The following is a 21404-nucleotide window of genomic DNA, read 5'->3' on the forward strand; positions in this document are numbered from 1 at the left end:
GAGCCCCTCGCCCCAGCCTTGGCCCAAGAACCCGAAGTCCCAGTGTTTCCCTGAATACGGCGATGTGGGAAGTTCATTTCAACAGAGCCATTGCTAACACAAAAGATCTCTTGATGCTGCAAAGTATTCTTAGTTGTCCAGCTGCGAAAATTATCCATTCCTCCAACCTTCACTCTAAGACCGAATGCAGTGTTTCCTCCATATAACATGGGGTAGCGGGGGCTGGACCAAACGCCTTGGGAAAACCAGAGCTCTTGTACTCTAGGGTCTACAAACCGGTTCACGGTTATAAGCGTGGAATCAACTCGGCAACAGGAAGTAGGTTGCATGCGGCGAAGACAGGTTTCCAAAACACTACCAACCACACGCAGTGTTTACATTTGTGTCTGGTTGATTTTTGGAGAGACATTGGCCTTTCAGAAATAAACTGTCCCACTCTGAAAAACCAGAGGAATATATATTAGTAAGTCAATCAAGAAGACCAAACCCAGATCCCATAGTGATTACAGTGCTATATTTGATGTATGTGGACTGCAAGGGAGAATATAAAAATAAGAATCCCCAAGAGAAACAAACTCAATAGCTTTTTTTGTTAAAAATAAAAGCCAACCATTTATACAAAGGTAGTTCAACATTTATTTATAAATGTGTTTAAAAGAGTACAAAAGATTTAATTTTTTTTCTTTGGCTCACGTTTGTACACGGGATTAAGAAAGGGATTAACAATCTAAAAAGATGTTGAAACTTCCCCAGACCTGATCTGAGAATTAGCCGCTTAGAGAGACAAGCAAGCAGCATCACAGCTCTCACTAACAGGGAAGCATCAAATGATTCCCCATTTTCTATCTTACTAACATTGCTGTAATTATACTTCCAATAAAAGAAGCAAAACTAATTAGAAAGATCCTGTAACATTTCCCTGGCAGTAGAGATTAAATATAAGTTCAGTGATCAGCTCCTGCAAACTTGCATGAACAACAGCAGGGAGAAGAAACCTGTTGCCCAGCTGCTCAGCTGAGTGGGTGGGCAGCTGAAGTCAAGGTCAGGGTGGTAAGGATGCACAAAATCGCACTGGAAGAAAAGCATCTCATGAACGTTTTCAATGTCAATTGACAAAGGCCAGATGTCAGTCAATATTTCTCACATATCCTGAAAGAAAAGGAAAACAAAATTACTGCAAGCAGCAAAACAAAATTCAAAGCCTTTGTAAGTCCACAATAAGATTCCTTCAAAGAACACTCTTAATACCTCAGGCTTAAGTGACTATTTGTTAATGATTTCAAGTCCCAATGAAATGATTGGATTTTCAAGTCCCATTGCATTCCTCTCACAATGTAGTCCCTGTCAACAACAATGGCTTGTTGAGTAATGAGGGCTCATCAGCTGTGTTCTTAGAGATAGGCTGACATGGGTCACAAATAATAACGCTCACACATATTGTCGCCCACCTCCATAGTTACAGCAAGGACAGGACGAACAGTGTGGAGTAGTGCAATTTAAATGGAAGTTGCATTGTATTAGGCAGCAGGAAGGTGACATCTAAGTGGACCCTGAAGAACGGAGACAGACTTAAATGAGTCTGCCCCAAACCACGTGCAAAGGTCAGGAAATCACCAAGTCTCCCAGAAGGCTGGACCAAGTTACACTCGGCATTCAGGCTGCTGCTGTTCTAACACTCTGGGAAACTAAAATCTCAGGTTGTCCCTGAGGCCAAGGCAAATGCTCAGCTGCCCTCGAAGACAAAGGAGTTAGAGTTCCCATAATATCTCAAAGGGTCTCACCTACTGGTATCAGAGAAAGACCGTTTGAAGTGATTCAATGTCCCACATTAGGTGCATCATGAAAACTAATAGACTCTAGAAAACCGAAATGCATTTTTTTAAAATGCAAAAGCAATTTTAAATCATCAAATAAATATGTATTAAGTAATATGAGAAGAATGTGATGTAAATTTTAACAGGTTTAAAAATAAAGGTCAACTGAATTTGTGCACCCAACACATTTATCAGAGGCCTGCTGCTTAAGTTTCTATATGATGCTTCAGGAAACTACTTTTTCTTTTGTTGGCTTTCATCTTAGTTTTATCACATTTTCCACCTCCTTCCTCTCCTTTTGTCTTTGGCTTTTTACTGGCTCCAATATTTCCTCTAAGCCCCATCTGAGAGTTGGGACTAGCTTTCCTCATTCCTTGGGGGAGCTCAATCATCATCTATCAGCTTCTAAATAAATGACACACTTTTCATATTTTCCATCTACTAAGCTTTTGTTAGCTTGTTATTTACAAAACATATTCAGGACAAAAGTTTATGGCTTCTTACTTTTGTATGTTGTCCTTTGACGAATAGATGTTTTGTTTTAATGTATATTTGCCATTTCTTTTTGGTTTATACTTTGGGTCTTATGAAATCCTCCCTAGCTCAATTTTATAAATAGTTTATTCTAAAATTTAAAAGGTTTAATCCACCTGGGATTGGTTTCTTTTGAATAGTGTTAGGAAGGGACAGATTTTCATGTGGGTAACTACGTCCAATTGTCTCAACAATTGGATAAGTCCTTTTTGTTGAAAAGTCCATTTTCCCCCAGGGATGTGCTCTGCCTTTTGTCATACATCAAAATTCCAGAAATGGTTGGGTCTGCCTGTGCCAATTTCATATGATATTAAGTATTTCATTAAGTGCCCATACACACTTCTTTATCTTCAGGAGTGAATTGGCTGTTCTTGGTTCTCTGCTTTGATTAGAACTTAAGTAAATCTATAGATTATTTGAGAGCTCATCCCTATTCATTAACAAAGTATAACTCTCCATTTACTTATTCGTTAATGTTTTCCTATAAAAATTGATGTATTTTAAAAAAGGTTTTGTACATCTTTGATTAGATCTATTTATTAGGTTGTTTTGTTTATTCCAATGTGTAGAAACAAAGTTAGTTTTCATATACTGATCTCATATCTACCAACAATGGCTGGGTGGCTATTTATTCTAATAATTTGAATATAAATTCTTTTGTACTCTCTAGGTAGGTAACTGTATCATGTGTGATTTATAAACTTTTTCTTTTTCAATCCTTATATCTAATTTAAAGAAAATGCCATTGATACATTTTGATGATAGGTTTTTGATGCCTTTCTATTTTAGAAATTTCCTTTCTATTTCTAGTTTGCTAGAACTTTTTATCACAAATGAATATTAAAAATTATCAAATGCTTTGCTTTCTCTGTATCTATTGAGATGATCATATGGTGTTTGTCCTATAATTTATGAGGTGAATTATCTCAATTTTTTGTTTTATTTTTTAAAAATTCATTTATGATAAACCAAGCTTACATTTTGGGATAAATTTGATAAGGACATATTTTTCCTTTAAAAATATTCATTATTGAATCTATCAAAATTTTGTGAATTTTTTTGAATCTGTTTGTAAGATGATTTTTTTTTTCCCTGTGTAGTCTTTGCCTGATTTTGATTGAAAGTTACATTCCCCTGCTTAATCCTTTTGGGGATTACTTCTTCCTTTTCATTTATCTAAAGAAAACTCTATAGACATTTGGAATAATCTGTTCCAAAAAAACATTTGGTAGAACTTTTCCATACTATGTCTAGGCCTGGTTTTTAATTTATGAGGAAATGGTAACAAATTAACCTGCATGGTGTTTGTATCATTTTGAATTCCCACCAACAAAGTATAAAACAACCTATTTCTCCACAGCCTTGCTAACAAATATATTGCCAATCTTCTGTTTTCTGAGGATTTTTTTTTTGGCCAAATAATAGATGAGAATAGTATTTTGGTTTAGTTTTTCATTTTTATTCCTTTTATTATGATAAGTTCATTTAGTGCTTTAATTTCAATGATTATGTGTTTTTATTCCTAAAGGTTCTGGTTTGTTCTTTTTTCAAATCTTCTTGGTTGTTTTTGTCTCTTGTTTGAACTCATTGTTTTAAATCCAGTATTTATTTCATCAAATATTTTATACACAGCTATTTTAAGTTCATCATCTAGTCATTTCAATATATCACATCATTTAGTTCTAAACCTTTGCTGTTTGGGTGAACCAATCACAGCCACCTTTTTCCTTATGCATGTGTTAAGTTCCAGTCACCGTTTTGTTATGCTTGGGATACAACCAAAGGGCCCTGCTCTGATGGCATGTGGACATAAATTACCACAGGGGGAGACGAGGAGTAAATAGTCAACAAAACATACAAATACAATGATGTTACAAGTTGCTGAGTGCTATAGAGAAAGGAAGTGGAGCCCAGAAAGGGGATGATGAGAGCCAGGGGTGAAAGCAGAGGTGTCAGCATGAACCAGGGGACCAAGGAACCCTCACTAAGGAGGAATTCAAGGGAATACTCCAAGGCGGACAAATCCTATGGATATTTTGGAGAAGAGCGTAGAGGGAGCAGCTAGTGCAAAGGCCCCAAGGTGAGAGCAGCTGGTTCCTCAAGGTTTCAACAGTAAGAAAGCAAGTGTGGCAGGGAGGACCAAGAGGCAGAGCGGTAGGAGGGTGCCCGCGGGGTAAGGTGGAGTCTGGATCACGTAGCACCTGGTACGCTACTGTAAGGACTTTGGCTTTTCCTCCAAGTGACTGGAGAGTCGTGGAAGCCGCTGGAGGCTTTTGAGCAGAAGCTGACAGGATCTGACCTCTGTTTCAAAGGGATCATTCTCATATAGAGAACGGACTCTAAGTGGGGAAGGGCAGAAGCAACAAAACCACCTGGGAGATGATTTCAAGAATCCAAGTGAGCACTGATGGAGGTTGGAGGCAGGATCACGTGGGGAAGGGAAGCTGTTGGCTTGGACATATTTTGAAGGACGAGTCAAGAATATTTCCTGGTGGATCAGCTATGGGGGGATGTGAGGGATGGGTTGTACCATTATGCAAACAGGAAAAAGTCCAGATAGAGTGTTGGGGTAAAGGGATTGAAGGTTAAATTTTAGACATGTTAAGATTGAAATGTCTGTTAGAGACAAAAGCAGACATGTTGAGCAGACAAATGCATATGCAAGCCTAGAGTTTGGAGAAAGAGGTCTAAGCTGGAAATAGAAATTTGGGAGTTATAAGCATATAGATAGTATTTAGTTTCATGAGAATGAATGGGGCTGCCAAAGGTATCAAGTGAACATAAAGTTCAGAAAGTGGTCTAAAGTAGATCCCTGAGGCACCCCAATGTTGAGAGGACAAAAAGATGCAGGGGATTTGGCAATGAAGAATGAAAAGGTGTGGCCACTGAAATAGGTAGAAACCCAGGAGAGTACGGGTTCCCAAAAATCATGTAAGGAAACAGTTTCAAAGAGAAGGGAGTGATTCACCATGACAAATGATGCTGATAGGTCCAAAAGTGAACCCTGAGAAATAACCACTGGATTTGCAATGTGCATGCTGTTAGGCAGCATGACGAGAGCATTTCTGTTGGGCAGGTAAAGTCTAAAACCTGATTACAGGGCCGGCTGAGTGGCTCAGTTGGTTAAGAGCTCGCTCAAGAGTTTGAGCTCTGAGCAACAGCGGTTCGAGTCAGCCCGAGCTGAGTAGCCGTGAGCTGCCAACAGGTGGCGGGATGGCTCAGCTAAAAAAAAAATAAATAAATAAAAAATAAAACCTGATTACAGTGGGTTTAAGAGGAATGGGAGGAAAGAACTCAGAGACAACAAGGATGGATACCTCTCGAAGTTTTGTTCCAAAGGGAAGAGACAGCAAGAGGGCAAGGTGGTAATGATTTATACTTATTAGTGTTTTATGCTGATGGGAATTTTCTAGTTGAGTAGGAACATCTGAGAGTTCAGAATGGGGGAGTATTTTTAGAACAAAGTCCCCCAGTCAGTGGAGACAGAAACTCTTCCACAAGGAAGAGCAGGCATACAGACAGAGATGTCCGTAGGCAAGTAGAGATGGAGGTGGGAATGGAGCCCGAGTTCTCACCTCTCTGTCACGCTTCTTTCAAGTCAGGGAATAACCTCTTTAACTTGAACATGTCTGTCCTACTAAGGAAACGTCAATTTCCCTCACTCACATCACATCATGAGGAAACAATGCTCCTCCCCTCTTTTCCAGCTGTGAGGCACCAAAGCAAAGATTTCCAGTTCACTTCCGTGAGCCTGCCAACCGCCACTGGTGAGCTGGGTCCCCCAGTCCTTTCCCTGAGCAGCAGCCCATGTCTTAATAGTTATCGTTTACTCCCTCCCATCAGCTGCCCCTCAACACCAGGTGTTTTTCTAGGCACTTTCTAAATTTGGCGAGTGGTTTGGTAGAGGACAAAATGTGCACCCAGTTTCCAAGTCCTGTCCAAAATCTGAGTTTCACTCATGTTTCATAATTTATAAATTCCACAAACTTGGACAATAAACTCACAGTGCCCCACGTTCCACAGGACTCCTGCTCACGTTCTTATGACCACGTCAGTAATTTGTAAATTGTAACACATGACGCAAAAACCCTCTGTTGAGATTCTTTTCTATCTCTGTTTTCTGAATGCGCTAGTGATACACGTGACCATACGTTATGGACGAATGCACACACCCACTGCACAGTCTCTGCAAATTTGCCTGCGTTCTATTATCTTCCCCATAGATACATTTGTGAAATCGACCAATTTTAACCACTGGATGCCTTTTAAGGAGACATGCATATAAGATTTCTAACAGGTTGTCTTCTCAAAAATGATCTTTTGTCCACTATTTATTCAAGAGTGATCTCTATAGAGTTTCTAGGTCGGCAAGCCCTTGATTATTTTGTTGCATTTAACCAGTTTAAAGATTTCCATCTGTTTTTTTGTTTGTTTGTTTGTTTGTTTGAGTAGACACATATGCACCTGGGCTTTAATTGAATTGTAAAGCCTGCTGTAGTTGTTTTGATTCTGTACACAGTGCAAACCCCACAATTACATCACGCTGAAGGCTCGGTGCTGCCTCAATAATATACGGGGAGCGCAACTCACATTAAACTCACATTGCAAGTTGCAAGCTTTTCTTCACAGGAATCTGCAAGGACATTTCATTTCCCAAAGCTGCCTTTTGCTGCAGGGTTTTTTAAAAAAACATTTTGTAGTGAAAAACTAAATATTGGTTTCTTTAATATGCTAGTTACACTGAAAAAAAATGTATTACTAGAGAATGCTTACTATTTCTATAACCATATTTCACTAAAAATCTTCCTTAAAAAGAAATGTTCATTTGTTTTTGTTGCAAGTCTGGGCCAGGGGGGATAAAAAGCTTTACAGTCTAGGTGAACACACTGAGAACAAAGGGCAGGTGCCGTTTTTTTACTGTGATTGGCCGGAGCTGAAATCAGGATTTACCTCCCTCTCAGAAGCTATTGTGGAATTTACAGTAATCACCCTGGCTGACTGCCCACCACACAGCTGAACAGCACACCAAACAAATATCTGGGGAGAAGGCCGCAACATATTTTTAAAATTCTCATTGTTTTTCTTCTTCAACTCAGAAAGATTGTTTTTTAAGAGAAAAAGAACAAAAACTCACCCAGCTGCTCCCACTATTCATATTCCAATCGCCTCCAAAGTGCTCCAGGCCACCTGGTTGACTTCTGCCTTGGAGTCGGTCCAGAAAAGCATTATTTACCCTTTAAAACAATGAGAAATGTGTGTAAGTGAAAAGCTTGCTGCAGGGCTGAGAGGTTTTTGAAACCCTAATGTGCTGTATGACTGACTGTGGGATTGCTTGCTTCCTTCAGCTTAGAAGAAATCTACGGAAAATTCTTTTCCCATTAACCATATGACATGCTGTTAACAGCCCTATGCTGGAGCGGGTGCCAGTTATGGCTCAGGCCGGAGGGGGCCCAATTCTTTACTCCCCAGTTTTACTTGCCTGTCTTCTCAAGCAACTATACCCCTACAGCCATGTCAGGTACGGACCCCAGAGGCTAAGGAAAGATGGAAGCTTCAGCAAGACCTACGACATGAAGAGAAAACAAAAGTAGCAATGTGGCACTGCTGCTGCAAGCTGGGTGTCCCTCCCATGTGCCAGTCTTGCTAAAGTAAATCCCACCAGTGAAAAACAGAAGGGAACCGGGAAGAGCATATGGGAAAGAGGAAACATCAGAAGAAGAAACCCTGAGCTTTTAAAAAGAAGGTATGGGCACGTCTTTCCTCTACTTTCCCAAGTATGACGTTAGGTCATGCTGGCAGCAACCAATTTCAGAAATTAAGTTTAATGCACAGGAGGCGAAACCATAAAGAAATGCAAGACAGTGATTATCATAAAGTCAGAATGAGGGCTAACTGTAGGGTGGTGGTTATATATTCTATTCCTGGAGCTGGCTCACCTGGGTGATCACTTCATAATTAATCATCCTAAATATGTGTTTCATGGTCTTGTGTATGCCTGTCCTACTAAGGAATTTTAAATTTAAATCTCTTAATTTAAACAGGTAAATTAAAAGCAACAGCATGCTCTGAGTTGCCTTGATATATCTGAGTAGCATCAGGGAGCAGAAGGCTGGAGAAATAGCATTGAAGTAGGTACCCCGTGATGTCAACAGGTTATTGAAAAACAGCATCATTAAGACCATAAGCTTCATGGCTGAAACAGTGCCTGGTGCACAGCAGCAACGCGATATGAGTTAATGGGAGTAAGGATAAGCTGGACCCAGGCACACTGGCCCCCTTTCAGTCAGGAAGATGAGCAGAACATGGTCATGGTGGGTGGCAGTAAGGTGGCGACTGTGGGAGGTTCAGGAATCCTGAGGATAATGACCGCTGGGTGGCAGTCACAGGCTGGGTTTGGTTGTTTTTTTGGTTTTTCTTTTTTGCCTGTCTCTATTTGCTCAGGGCTAAAATGCCGACTCAGCTGGATCTCTAGTTTATTGGGTTGCTGTTTTTTTTTATTTTTTTTTTATTTTAAAAATATGTTTATTATTATAAAATAAGATATACATATAATAAAATGATTCCAAGTAGCATAAAAAGTTATGAAATAAGGAGGGCTTGCCTGCCACCCCAGAGCACCAAATTTACTTCTGACAGTTATTATCATCAACAGTTTCATATGTATTCTTCCAAAATTTTGCCATGGCTATATAGACATGAGTGTCTGTAGCTGTTTCATATTTATACAAATAGACATTTTTTATACACACTTTTCCCTACTTTGTTTTTATTCAATGATATATCTTGAGTTCTGTTTTTTAACACATACAGATATACCTCATTCTTTAAAAGCTGCTTCATATTCTTTTATATAGATGTAACATAATTCATGTAAAAACTCCCTATTGACAGAACCAAGGTTATTTCCAGATTTTGGCTTTTATAAGTAAAATTATAGTAATCATTTTTGTATATATATCTTTGTGTATATGTGTATATGACTAGGTAAATTTCTAAAACTAAGATTACTAGATTAAATAGTTATGTACAAAGAGTTTCTCAGTCTATATTCCCACAAACAGTACTTATTTCTTCATCACCTTCCCAGCACTGTGTTATCAAACTTTTAAATCTTTCTCATTTGATATGTGAAACACAGAATCTTAATATTTTAATTTGCATTTCTTTTACTGTGACTAAAGTAGACATTTTCATTTGTTTATGAGTTACTTGTATTTCTTTCCATCTAAACTGCCTATTCTTAATCTTTGCCCATTTCCTATTTATATTAAATTGATTTGTCTTTTTATTTATTTATTTATTTATTTATTTATTTATTTATTTATTTATTTATTGTTAGTTTCAGGTGTACAGAACAATGCAATAGTTACCCTTGCAGTGGATGGGGGGTGGGGGGTTGTTACTATTGGGTTGCTGTTTTAACTCAACAAGTTCGAGTCCCATCAGGCAGTGCTTACATCTTAGCTATTAGAAAGCTTTTCTCCCCTCCTCGCCATAAATGCCACCCAAGTACCATATCCTGGTCAGCCTGGTTCAATGTGGAAGTCCCCTTTGCAGGACCTCTCAGCATGCAAATGGAGCAATACCTTACTGAGCTGGGGACTTGTACATTAAGGAAAAGAAGGCCGACTCTGCTCCCCATTAAACAACATGAACAATGGTATTCTGGACTGCTCATACACCCAAGGCTCTTTTTATCTAGTCTTTTTGTCAGTAACAAAGATGGGCTTTCCCTCAACATCCCCCATTCCACCTCACACCCAAAACACTAGAAGTCTTAGCACTACCCATTAAACACATCCTGAGAAAAATCAAAAGAAGACTAAATTAATTTATGGCCTATTTTGTAAAAAAAAAAAAAAAATAGGTAGCAGTAATAGTGTCCCTTACCCCAACAAAATAGTTTAACCAGTGTGTCAGAGTTTTGATGTTTCCATATAATCAGAAGAGAACACATAAATTCACACATGACATTTTAAAACTATTTCACTTGACTGTGGAAGCAGCATAATCTGGTCAAAAGAATATGAGCGTCCATCCACTGTTAGCAGCTCCAGCAGAATTGAGAGCTTCCATTCCTACCTTTTAAAGTCTCAATTAAAAAACGAAACCACCAGAATTTTAAAATCTACATGGATAGTGGGAAGGTTACACACATAAAAGAAGCCAGTTGGTATCAAAAGAAAAATTTGCTCCTTTAAATCGTGAGAGTCTTTACATTAAATTATTCTCCTGAGACACTCAAGCACCCCCCAATAAGCTCAAATAACCCAAGTGCCCCTCAGGAAAATCCTAACACAATAATGACAGATATGGTGGCTGTTAGCATTGTCCCAACATCAACATGATATTGAACTAGGCACTCAATGTCTGCTAGCAAGAATAGGATAGAAGGTACTTTCACACTATTAAAATGTCCAGAATGGTTCTATTAAAAATTTTTTTCCTAATATGTTAGTCAATATGAACCCACTTCTTGGGGGTTTTGTCTGAGCTTTAGTACTCAAGTATGGGTATCCCATCACCTATACCAGTTCAATTATTCTAAAGTTGTCTAAGAATGGCAGAGCGTCATCTCAAAAGATGAAGGTGTTTTCTTCCCTTGGAGGCAAATTAACTATAGCCTAAATAAGCGCATAGCTTGTGAGCCTGATTCAGTTTTATAGTGTAAATTTATGCTACCAAGTCACAAAAATTGGATATTGTATGTGTATGTACGTGTGTATGTAGCAGTTGGCATCTTCACACACATATCATACCCCAATAATAGAAAGATTAAAAAGATAATACATATTCCAAAACTGTATTCAATATTACTATAATATTTTCCAAAATCATTGCAAACACTTTACAGGGAACTGTCTTAACCAAGCGTGTCTTTTTTTTATTAGCCAGTTATACCTCCTGCGTTCTGCCTGTTGGGTTTTGGTTCTTTCTTCCTCCTGTTGCTGTCGCTTAAATTCCAGTAACTCACTCTAGGAACAAGAAGAGTTTTAAAATATGGTTTTCTGTTAACGTGTTTGTACAGAAAATACCCAAATCAGTTACATATTTAACCTTAGTTTGAGCAATATTTCAATTTTTGAAACTTTTACTTAAGTACAATTTCCATGTAAAATTATATATATATATATATATATATATTTGATATATACATATAAAAAATAATTGTACCTTAGTCAAATAAAAGCTCTGTGAGTGTAAAATTGTGAGATTAAAATGCATGTTCAAGATATTAGACCAAGAGTTCCAACACACAGAGAGGGAAACACAATGTGTGTCAAACTTACCTGTGTCTTACAAAGAAGAACAAATCAAATTAGGTCCTTAAGGAATGTCACACAATACTTTTTTTTTTTTTTTGGTCATTTCTCTAGCATTTCTTTCCCAACAAATTCGAAGCCACTTACAAACAAATACTGGATTCAATTCTGTAGTGCAATTCCATTTATAAAACATTTTCCATCCTGGAGAATAATCACTCAACCTATTATTAACTAGTTACTTCTAATATTAACAGAACTTTGAACTCCCTGGATGTGTGTGGGGGGGAAGGGCTATTTTGCTTCAAACAGATCAGTTACTACAACTAAATCTCTAGCTTCTGACATTCTGATTATCCTCTTCGAAGAGGCAACTTAAGTTCCAAAGTCAGTTACTATGTTTACAGTATTAAACCAAAGAACTAGGTGGCAGGATTTCTCTAATGCTCAACTACCTCCCCTGAGGCAGACTGAGTTTTAACCTCATTTCAAAGGCAGAAAAGGGCAGAGGGAAAAGTTATCAGGCCTGTGTCATACTCATAAGTTAGTACTGAGTCAGAGATTCCCTAGCAGAGAAAATACTGCCATGTCTTGATCAGTGCATTCCAACACCTGTACTTTTTTCAACCCCAAAACTTTGTTAATGAAAAGTACAAAATGAATTCAAAGTTCAGATTGACATTTTATTTTTTTAACTTTATTCAATGGCCTTCTGACATTCTATAGTACCCAAAATAAAAATACTGGTTTCTTATACTGTGATATTCCAAATATACCAGTCAATAATCTCTAAAGTGCATTATTTCATTCTAATTCCTATCGGGCACCAACAACAAGGGAAAAACTAGAGTTTTCTAAATAACTGAATGATATTCATTCAATCATTCCACAAGCATTTATGAAACACCAAATGCCAAGCCTTGTGCTAGAGACTCACTTTCCCACAATAGCACAAAGTCTTTTATTTCATTTCAAATTTTCTCACTATAAGTACATAATTTTAAGAGTCCACCAAGTAACAGTACTACTTATTAGTACTCTCAAGGCTTACACCAAAATAAAGACACTCCAGCCCTCCCCCGTGCTCCCACCACAATCACTTTCAGTTGCTGCCTATGGTTTCATCTATCAATTACCTCCTCCTTAATAGCATGCATATTCTTTGATTTCTAATATTTTAGAAAATGCATTATCTTTTGACTTCCTACTATGGAAGACGATTTATATTTCTATTATCACCTCCACCCTAATTCACACTTTCCCTCCCAGTACACCACCATCCTCCTCCCTTATCCTTACAACTCTTTTTTTTTTTTTTCAGCTCTCAGTGTGGTGCTGGAGGGGGCTCTAGGGATCTTACACTCCTCTTTTAGACTTCCAATTCATCCTCCTCCTTTCAACCCTAGCCTTCAGGGGGACGAGCTGCCTCCAATTCTTGACTCTTGCTTCAGAACTACTTCTTGCAAATGAGCTCTGGCTTTTCCTTCTCTACTTTCCAGCTTCCAAATTTTGCTATATCTTTTCTTTGTTGCAGTCTCCTGGCCTGTTATTTTGTTCTTACTGGCCTTTTGAAAAAAGAATTTCCCTTTATTGTATTTTCAGTGGGATTTGGGAAGAGAAGCCCTGAGAGAAGCAAACAAAATGTTTTGAAGGCGTGATGTTTAACCATAAGACCTTAATATTTTCAAACAAGAATTTCACCACAATTCTGTTACTGAATCCTCACAATTCTTCAAGATAGGCAGGTAAATAAAGCATCATTTGATGAATGAATGAATGAATGAATGAATGAGCATTATTATGCTTGTTTTACAGGTGATGAAACACAGGGTCAGAAACTCAGTTTAATTAAATTGTCAAGAGCTGAACAGCTCATTAGTAACACAATAAAGACTAGGGTTTTGATTTTCTTGTATCTAATCTTCTGTAAGACACATCCAAATAGGTGATTAAAATTGGGGATGATTTTTCAATGGTTTATCATACTCAATTATAACAGCCATGTCTAGAATTAGAGGACCCATTTAGATTCAAAAGTTCTAGAAAAACAGAAAGCCCTCTGGTCCAAGGATGCTAATTCTTTTCACTTGCATTAACTCATTTCTCTAAGGAGCAACTTCTGGTATCCAGCCCATCGTAAGTTTAATAACATAAACTCTGAACAAACTAAATTGTTATCAGTTCTAGACATGAGATAATGATTTTTTAAAACTATAAATGCATATAATATGTATATAGTATATACATAGTATTACATATGTCTTTAAAATAATTTTTAAGATAATCTTTTCAGCCTCAGCAAAAATGATCCTGAAATTTTTCTGGGAAAAATAAATATGAGATCATAGCCATAAAACAAACAAACAAACAAACAAACAAAAAACCTTTAAAAAAAAAAGTAAAATGAGGGAGAACTAACTTCATCAACTATTAAATGATAAAATTACACTAATTAAAACAACTTGAGTCGAGGAAAAGACGTAATCCACGGACATACAGTTTACCATAAAGTTGTTGTGTTAAACCCACAAAGGGGAGTTCAATGGACGCTGATAGACTAGCAACAATTTATTTTTTATATTAAAATAAATGTTATGGAGGTCTAAGATTTGAATCTAAAAGATGGAACCATAGACATTTTCAAAGGAGACTTGGGTAAATTTATTTATAAACTTGGAGCGAGAAAGGTCTAGAAAACATAAAGGAAAAAGATTGATACATTTCACTGAATGAAAATTCAGAGTTTCCAATGGGAAAAAAAATACCATAAACAAACTCAAAAAAAAAGTTAAATTTTTATACCACACATAGGCTGATTCAATTATTCTTTCATTCATTCATCCATTCATTCAACCATATCGGTATGAGTCAGGCTTGGATCTATATGCTGGAGATACAATAATGAACAAGACAGATAATATCCTTGCTCCTTAAGAGTTTATATTCTAGGGCCGGCCGAGTGGCTCAGTTGGTTAAGAGCTTGCTCAAAAGTGTGAGCTCTGAGCAACAGCGGTTCGATTCCTGGCCCAAGCGGAACTGTCGCTGAGCTGCCAACAGGTAGCAGGATGGCTCAGCTAGAAAAAAAAAAAAGGAGAATTTATATTCTAGAATAAAGGAAACCATAAATAAGTGATATGCAGAGGATTAAACATGCTGAGTGAGGCTCATTGGTTCAGTTACTATTAGACAGAGGCTAAAGGAAGGCCTGAGAAGGTATCTAAAGACCTCATACAAACCAGAAAGGGAAAAACCACCACCAGAGAGAAAAAGGGCCAAAGGATAGGAAGAAGCAGTTTACAGAAAAGCTACATATTACCTATGAATTCAAAATGGTCACCACCTTCACACATAATCGTGGAAATATAAATTGAAACAATGAGATAGAAACTTTCTCCTGTTATACGGACAAAAAGAAGAAAAGTCTGACAGATCTTCAGGTACATTCAAGTACTTTGGGGGAGTGTCTAAGTTAGAGAAAACTAATTTAGTTTTTGGAGGACAATTTAGCAATAAGATCAACGTGTAAAATGTGCACATCCTTTGCAGACGTGTTCAAAGAGGTCTGTATAAAGACAGTCACAGTTGTGTTACTGAACCAGTAAAAGTTCAACAGAAAAGTCATAATGTCCATCAATAAGGAGCTGACACAATAAGTTAGATTGTCTGCACAATGGAATACTATGCAACAGTTACAAAGAATAAAGCAGGTGGCGGAAGGGGAAGGCGGCAATGGAGACATCTCTTAAGATATGTTAAATGATAACAGACAGGTTCAGAGCAGTTTTCCTGGGACTTCTCCACGTAAAGAAAAAAGGTACGCTTATATCCATTTCAATTTGTATGTGCTGGTGTACATCACATTTAAAACATTTTTATGGAAAAACGCACACTAGCACATTAACTGTAATTATCACTAGGGGGAGGCACATGGAGGGTGGATGGGCACGGCAGGAAGTTTAAACATCATATACCACTTCAGGTTAACTTTTGAGCCATGCCAATATATGACTTCCCCCATTTCTGTTTCCTTATGGTTTTCTTTGTTTAAAAATCCCAATGGGTACAGTGTTTAATACTTGAAAATGTAAAAGAGCAAAACACTACACGATGATGCCAAGGACTGTCAAGGAGGACTCAAAGACGACAGGGACAGAGAAACATGCAGCATCCACATTGCAGAGGACAAAACCCAGAGCAGGAGAAAAACGGGGATGGGCCGCTGATGAGGCCTCACCACGCAAGGACACGGCTGCAGATGGCGGGAGAGGATGGTCCAGCATCACTGCTCGCAGGGTGATTATCCCATAACTAGCAGAGCATATTTACGAGGGAGAGGCTGGCTTTCCTTTGGTACCACTGAGGATGCATCCACACATCTTATAAGCATATTCTCGCTTCACTTACTGGGTTCTCACATACGAGTGCACTATGCCTCGTTGGATAGATACAAAGTAAGTCATCTCTGTGCCAAGGACTGAGCTTTGCAAATAAGGAAATCAAAATGCTCTCAGCAGGAGGGACGGGACGCACAGCATCTGAGGCTCCGTCCGGTCCTTTCGCACTCAGCACATATTTGTTGAGCACCAGTCGTGATGAGCACCTGGATTCATACTAAAGGTACAGACGCAAATAGACGCAGCTCCACCCTGAAGGATATGACAGTTCAATGAGGGAGATCTCCTCAGGAACAGCCATGATGCAAAGCAGAAGGAAATGCATTGCTGAGCAAGGTTTCAAGTACCCTGCATGACACAGGACTACAAAGAAGGGATGAGAACAAGAGAAACAGGGAGCAAATGTCTCTGGGTGTCGTTTGTGATTTTAAGTGGGTCCATGAAGGCTCCCAGAGGCAGCATGTTTTCTCACTGCTCTACACAACTCCCTACCTTGAGACAAAGCCCCGTTCAAAGAGGGTACTTAAGTAATATGATAAACAGACCTCATCTTAGAGAAGCCACGAGCAGAACTTCCTGTAAACCTTGGCCAAGTGCTGATGGTCAATGACCACAACCCTGCAAATGATGCCACGGCCTGAGTGCGCCCCACGAGAGCTGCTCTGCAGGGGAGCTGCAGGGGAGTACAAAGAGTCAGTGCTGGGGGCCCCAGCTAACAGCCGGAAGTAAAGGGGTCACCATTTCCTGCTGGAGGTTGTAGAAGTCGCCTCTGTGCTTCCGTTTACTAAAAGGTCAACATTACAGCGGACAGGAGTGTCCAAAGCTGGGCGCTTGAGAGACCGGATGAGGCTGGAGGGAAAGGCATGCCCCACAGGGAGGCTGTGGTGGAATAACTGAGGACTAGGATAGGGGCATTTCAAAATCATGTCTGAATCCCAGCGAAGCCTGTCCTGACATGGTTCAGCTTGACTGCTTTATGTAAGTATTAAAGCGTCATCGCCCGAGAAGGACAAACCTTGCCCAGGAGAGGGTGTCCTGTCCACTGAACAAGAGGAAAAGGACAGTGGGAGCAGGAGGACAATTCCATGGCAGCTAAGGAACCCCTCCTTTGAATGTTTGTTAATACGGAAGAGTTTGGGGGGGAGGGGGACAGTTTAGAGAAGTCTGGGTTCTGTGGTTCCCCACAGCAATAGCTTTGTCCAGAAGGACAAAGATGCCCTTGGCTACCCCCCAAAACTGAGAAGACCAACCAAACCAAAGGAAGTAAATACTGATGGGTAAAGTAGGGGAGTCAAAAAGTAGCATAATAATGTATATTTTCCTCTTACTATTGTTAGTTTTATCATTTTAATATACAGGGACACGGATTTCTAGTTACAAGAATCATTGACTCACACATCTCTGTATATACCACCCAGAAATATTTCCTCTCAACTTTTTTCTTTTAAAAAAACATTTTTTTCTAAGAGTTATTTGTTGTAAAAAATGTGTAAAGTACAGAAACTATTAAAAAAAACATAATAATCACATAAAAACTCTCCACCCAGAGATAAGCTCCTTTAATATGTCAGTATATTTCCTTAACGGCTTGGTCTATACACATAGATTATAACTTTGTATCATCACTTCAGGTCACATTTACAGGGCTACCGTGTGCCAGGCATCAGGATAAGCCCTCTACCTGCTTTCTCCCACGTAATCCTAGAAAGATGTCACCAGGTAAATAACATCGCTATCATACATAACAGACGAGGAAGGGTTAGAGAGATGAAGTAATTTGGACAAAGTACAAGAAGAGGTAGCTTTCTAAGCTCACCCAGACTATTTTATCATCTTTAGTTTTTCATTTTCATACAGGTGAGAATACATGTCATTAAAACATGACAGCGATTCCTGCATGATATTCCAAACTTCAAAATCTTCAAATCCTCTACTGCTGACCAAATGCTATCAAACTTTCCATGAATATCACTTTAAAAATAAACAACCTTGTACTTCCATCTTGTGTGTATTCCTGATTATTTCCTCAGAATATACGTACACCTTTGAGATCTAATACTTTTACTTTTAGGAAACTCTTCAGAATTTGATATTGCCAAAGAGCATTTCAGTTGCCTTTCACCAAAAGGGAGAGTTTGATGTATTTTTAATAACTCATAGTGAAAGTTCGGCTCTTTCCAGCAAACACACCAATTATTATCATATTTTTTTCTAAAGCCCCTTATTTAATCTCATGATTATTCTCCCAGTTGAAATGTAAAGTTTTTCCAACTACCTCAAATTACATTGAAATTTTTATGGGAATTGCATTAAACCCACAAGTGAATTTGAATAGAACTGTAGTTATTACAATACCGAATTTTACCATTCAGATGCATTATCCATTCTACTTTATTCAAATTGACACTTATTAAATTGACAGATTGATCACAGGAAAGTTTAGCATTTTTGGTTTTTGTTTTTTAGGAATTGAGCAATTTTTTACATAGTTGCTTTTTTTTAAAATTCAAGTTTATTGGGGTGACAATTGTTAGCAAAGTTTCATAGATTTCAGGTGTACATCATGGAATACTATTCTGCCATAAGAAAAGATGAAATAGTGCCATTTGTGACCACATGGATGAATCTTGACATAGTTGCTTTTCAATGAGAACTTTTTAATCTATACATTCTAATTAATTACTGCTATGTGAGAAAGTTATTGAGTTTTGTATATATATGTTTTATAATCAACTCTCACTTATTTAACTCCATTTGTTGTAAACATTTTCACATGCTTCTCTTGGCTTGTACAGGCAAATTGCTCTCATCCACAAATAACTACTTATTTCTAATAATTAGAAAAGCTCATTTTTCATTTTTGTCTTATCAAGTGGGGTAAAACCATTCCCAAGCCTTGTTCCATGTTATATTAAGAGTTTTTTGTTTTGTTTTCTTTTTGTTTTTAACTGAAAAGTTTTTCATCAGATAAGTTTGAGAGGCACTCAGAGTTTCCAGGACAATATTGGTTGGCGGTAGGGGTTGCAGGTATCCTTATATTGGTGTTCTAGTAGTTCCCCGCTGAGTATAATGTTGATTAGTGGTTTAGAAGACTGCATGTATGCTAAGAAAAAATTTTATTTCTTGTGCCCTATAGTTTTTGTTTGTTTTTAATTGACAGTAGAGGTTAAAATTTATCAGTACCTTTTTTTTCTTTTTAATAACTAAAGAGGTGATCAAATGCCTTTTCTCTCATGACCTATCCTAGTGCAGTTATAAGATATAAAAAGTTATAATGTATAGCTACTGATCTTTGCATTCCTAGAAAAAACCTTTGCCATGATTATATGAGAAAAAAATATTTAAGAGAAAAACCCCGTTTACTAGAATTCTTTCAGATGTTAATCTCTGTGTGTGTGTGTGTGTGTGTGTGTGTGTGTGTGTTCCCTTTACTAAGCTGTGACATCAAGGGGATGATAGTTAAATATATTAATTCCAAATTACTTCATCTTTTTCCTCACTATGAAACAATTTGCAAAGCATGAGAAAAAAATCTATTCCTTGTAAATTCCAGTGAACTTGCCCTAAACTAAGCCAAGTTTAGCTTGTGAGGAGGAAGTAATTCTCAGGAAACTTTATAAATCACTTGCATTTTCACTTGTCTTTATGTATTTTAATTCTTTGAGTTATTTTAGAGTTTTATAATTTCCTATAAAATCACTCACTTAATCCACATATTCAATTTATGAGCACAGTATTATCTATAGTAATATAAACTTAATCTTTTCTAAATCTATGCTTCTAGATCCTCATTTCTAATATTGTGTATTTGCATTTTTACTAAACTCTTACTGATTACACTTACCATGATTTGTTCATTTTGCTGACTTTACCAAAGAACAAGCTGTTGGATTTTTATAACAGCTGTTTCTTGAAGTTCTGTTATTAATTTCTGTTCTTATCTTAATTATTATACTTCCCTCAGTGTCCATTTATTGTTCCTGTTCTAAATTCTTGGGTTGGGTATTAATTCGTTTCTTTTTTTAGTACTGAGTGGGTTTAGTTATGATCTTGCTGAGCACAAGGTCTCAGAGTTCAGCTTTACGTGCATTCTCCACAAAGTGCTAGTGCCATCATCAGTATTCTGTAACAATTTCCTCTGTCACCCAAAAATTTCAGTATTTGCTTTTACTTTCCAAACAACTCTATAAAATGCATAAGCATGTGAAAATCAGTAAGTGCAATCAGCCAATCAGAATTTTTTTTTCTTTTTTAATTCCTGACAGGTAGAAAGGGGATAGGGTAAGTCATACAGAGAAACAAATGTGCGGGATAAACTGGAGCTGAGTTTGCAGTGTTTCCGAAGGAGCTCTATCTAGGAGGGAATACTGATGTGGTCCTTAAGATAATCAGCTGGAGAAGGGCACTGAAAGGCAGTGGGCTCTGTTCTCCACACTTGCATTACAGGGTAAACAGTGAATGGAGCACTGACACGGCCCACAGAGTAAACAGTGAATGGAGGATGCATGTCTGGGCTCAAAGAAACAGGACAACATCTGGGTACCTACTGACTATGAACAGGAGTTTTTCTCCCACGCCCAGAAGATGAGCTCCTGCATGCCTCGCTGAGCAGCATGCTCAAAGAAACATGACAAGGTTACCAGCAATCACCAAACACTTCAGAAAGAAAACCACGGGAGATAAAATTTACAATGGAAAGGAAAAAAATACTGTTAGAATAGTAAACAGAAAACAATAATGTTTGTGTAATTGCCATCAATGAAGAAATCAGTAAGAAAATTGTACTTATGAAGCAGAACGTTGCTATGAAAAAGTAAATCAGCAATCTTGAGAAATAAACAAATTCAAAAAATGTGCCTAATAAGCAGAATGAAAACTTATGAAATCATTTAGTAAGGAGGATGATTTACCTATAGGTTTCTCCCAGAATGCAATGAAAAAGGCCAAAGAGATAAGAAGTAGAAGAAAAACAATGAAGAGATACAGAGAACAGATCTAGAATTTCAAAAATCTATTTGATACCTATCCCAGAAATGGAGAGCAGAAACAATATAGAGGAAGAAATGTAAAAAGAAAATAGAAACTTCCCTGGACTTTCTTCCCACCTTGAGTGAGACATATATTTTGAGATTGAATGGGTCAAGCGAAGGTCATACAAGATAAAAACATAAACACTAAAATTTCTTTTCATGGGGAGGAGAGGAGAGAGAGAAGAGCAAAAGAAATTAAATGGAGCAGAGAAGATTCAAGGAGTCAGGAAAATAAAGGTCAGAAAACAAGAAAACATAATTAAAGAGTAAATTATGTAGCAAAGATATGTGCAAACACATTGGTGATCACGATAAATGAGACGATATATAATTAACTATTAAAAGGGATTGTGAAATGGGATAAAAGAA

The 21404-nt window shown here is 37.7% G+C and overlaps 1 protein-coding gene across 1 annotated transcript in view; it reads right to left on the reverse strand.

Moving 5' to 3' along the window:
- Nucleotides 1-627: 627 nt before the first annotated feature.
- The window catches only part of EPSTI1 (epithelial stromal interaction 1), a 77687-nt gene continuing 56910 nt past the window's right edge, over nucleotides 628-21404 (reverse strand). The window contains exons 9-11 of the mRNA XM_019650295.1: nucleotides 11250-11323; nucleotides 7483-7582; nucleotides 628-1149 (exon numbers count right to left, since the gene is read on the reverse strand). Coding sequence (XP_019505840.1) covers nucleotides 1141-1149; nucleotides 7483-7582; nucleotides 11250-11323 — 183 coding nt within the window. The 3' untranslated portion in view covers nucleotides 628-1140. The remainder of the gene's footprint in view (nucleotides 1150-7482; nucleotides 7583-11249; nucleotides 11324-21404) is intronic.

The sequence above is a fragment of the Hipposideros armiger genome, unplaced genomic scaffold (assembly GCF_001890085.2).
Source record: "Hipposideros armiger isolate ML-2016 unplaced genomic scaffold, ASM189008v1 scaffold_139, whole genome shotgun sequence".
Classification (NCBI taxonomy): Eukaryota; Metazoa; Chordata; class Mammalia; order Chiroptera; family Hipposideridae; genus Hipposideros; species Hipposideros armiger.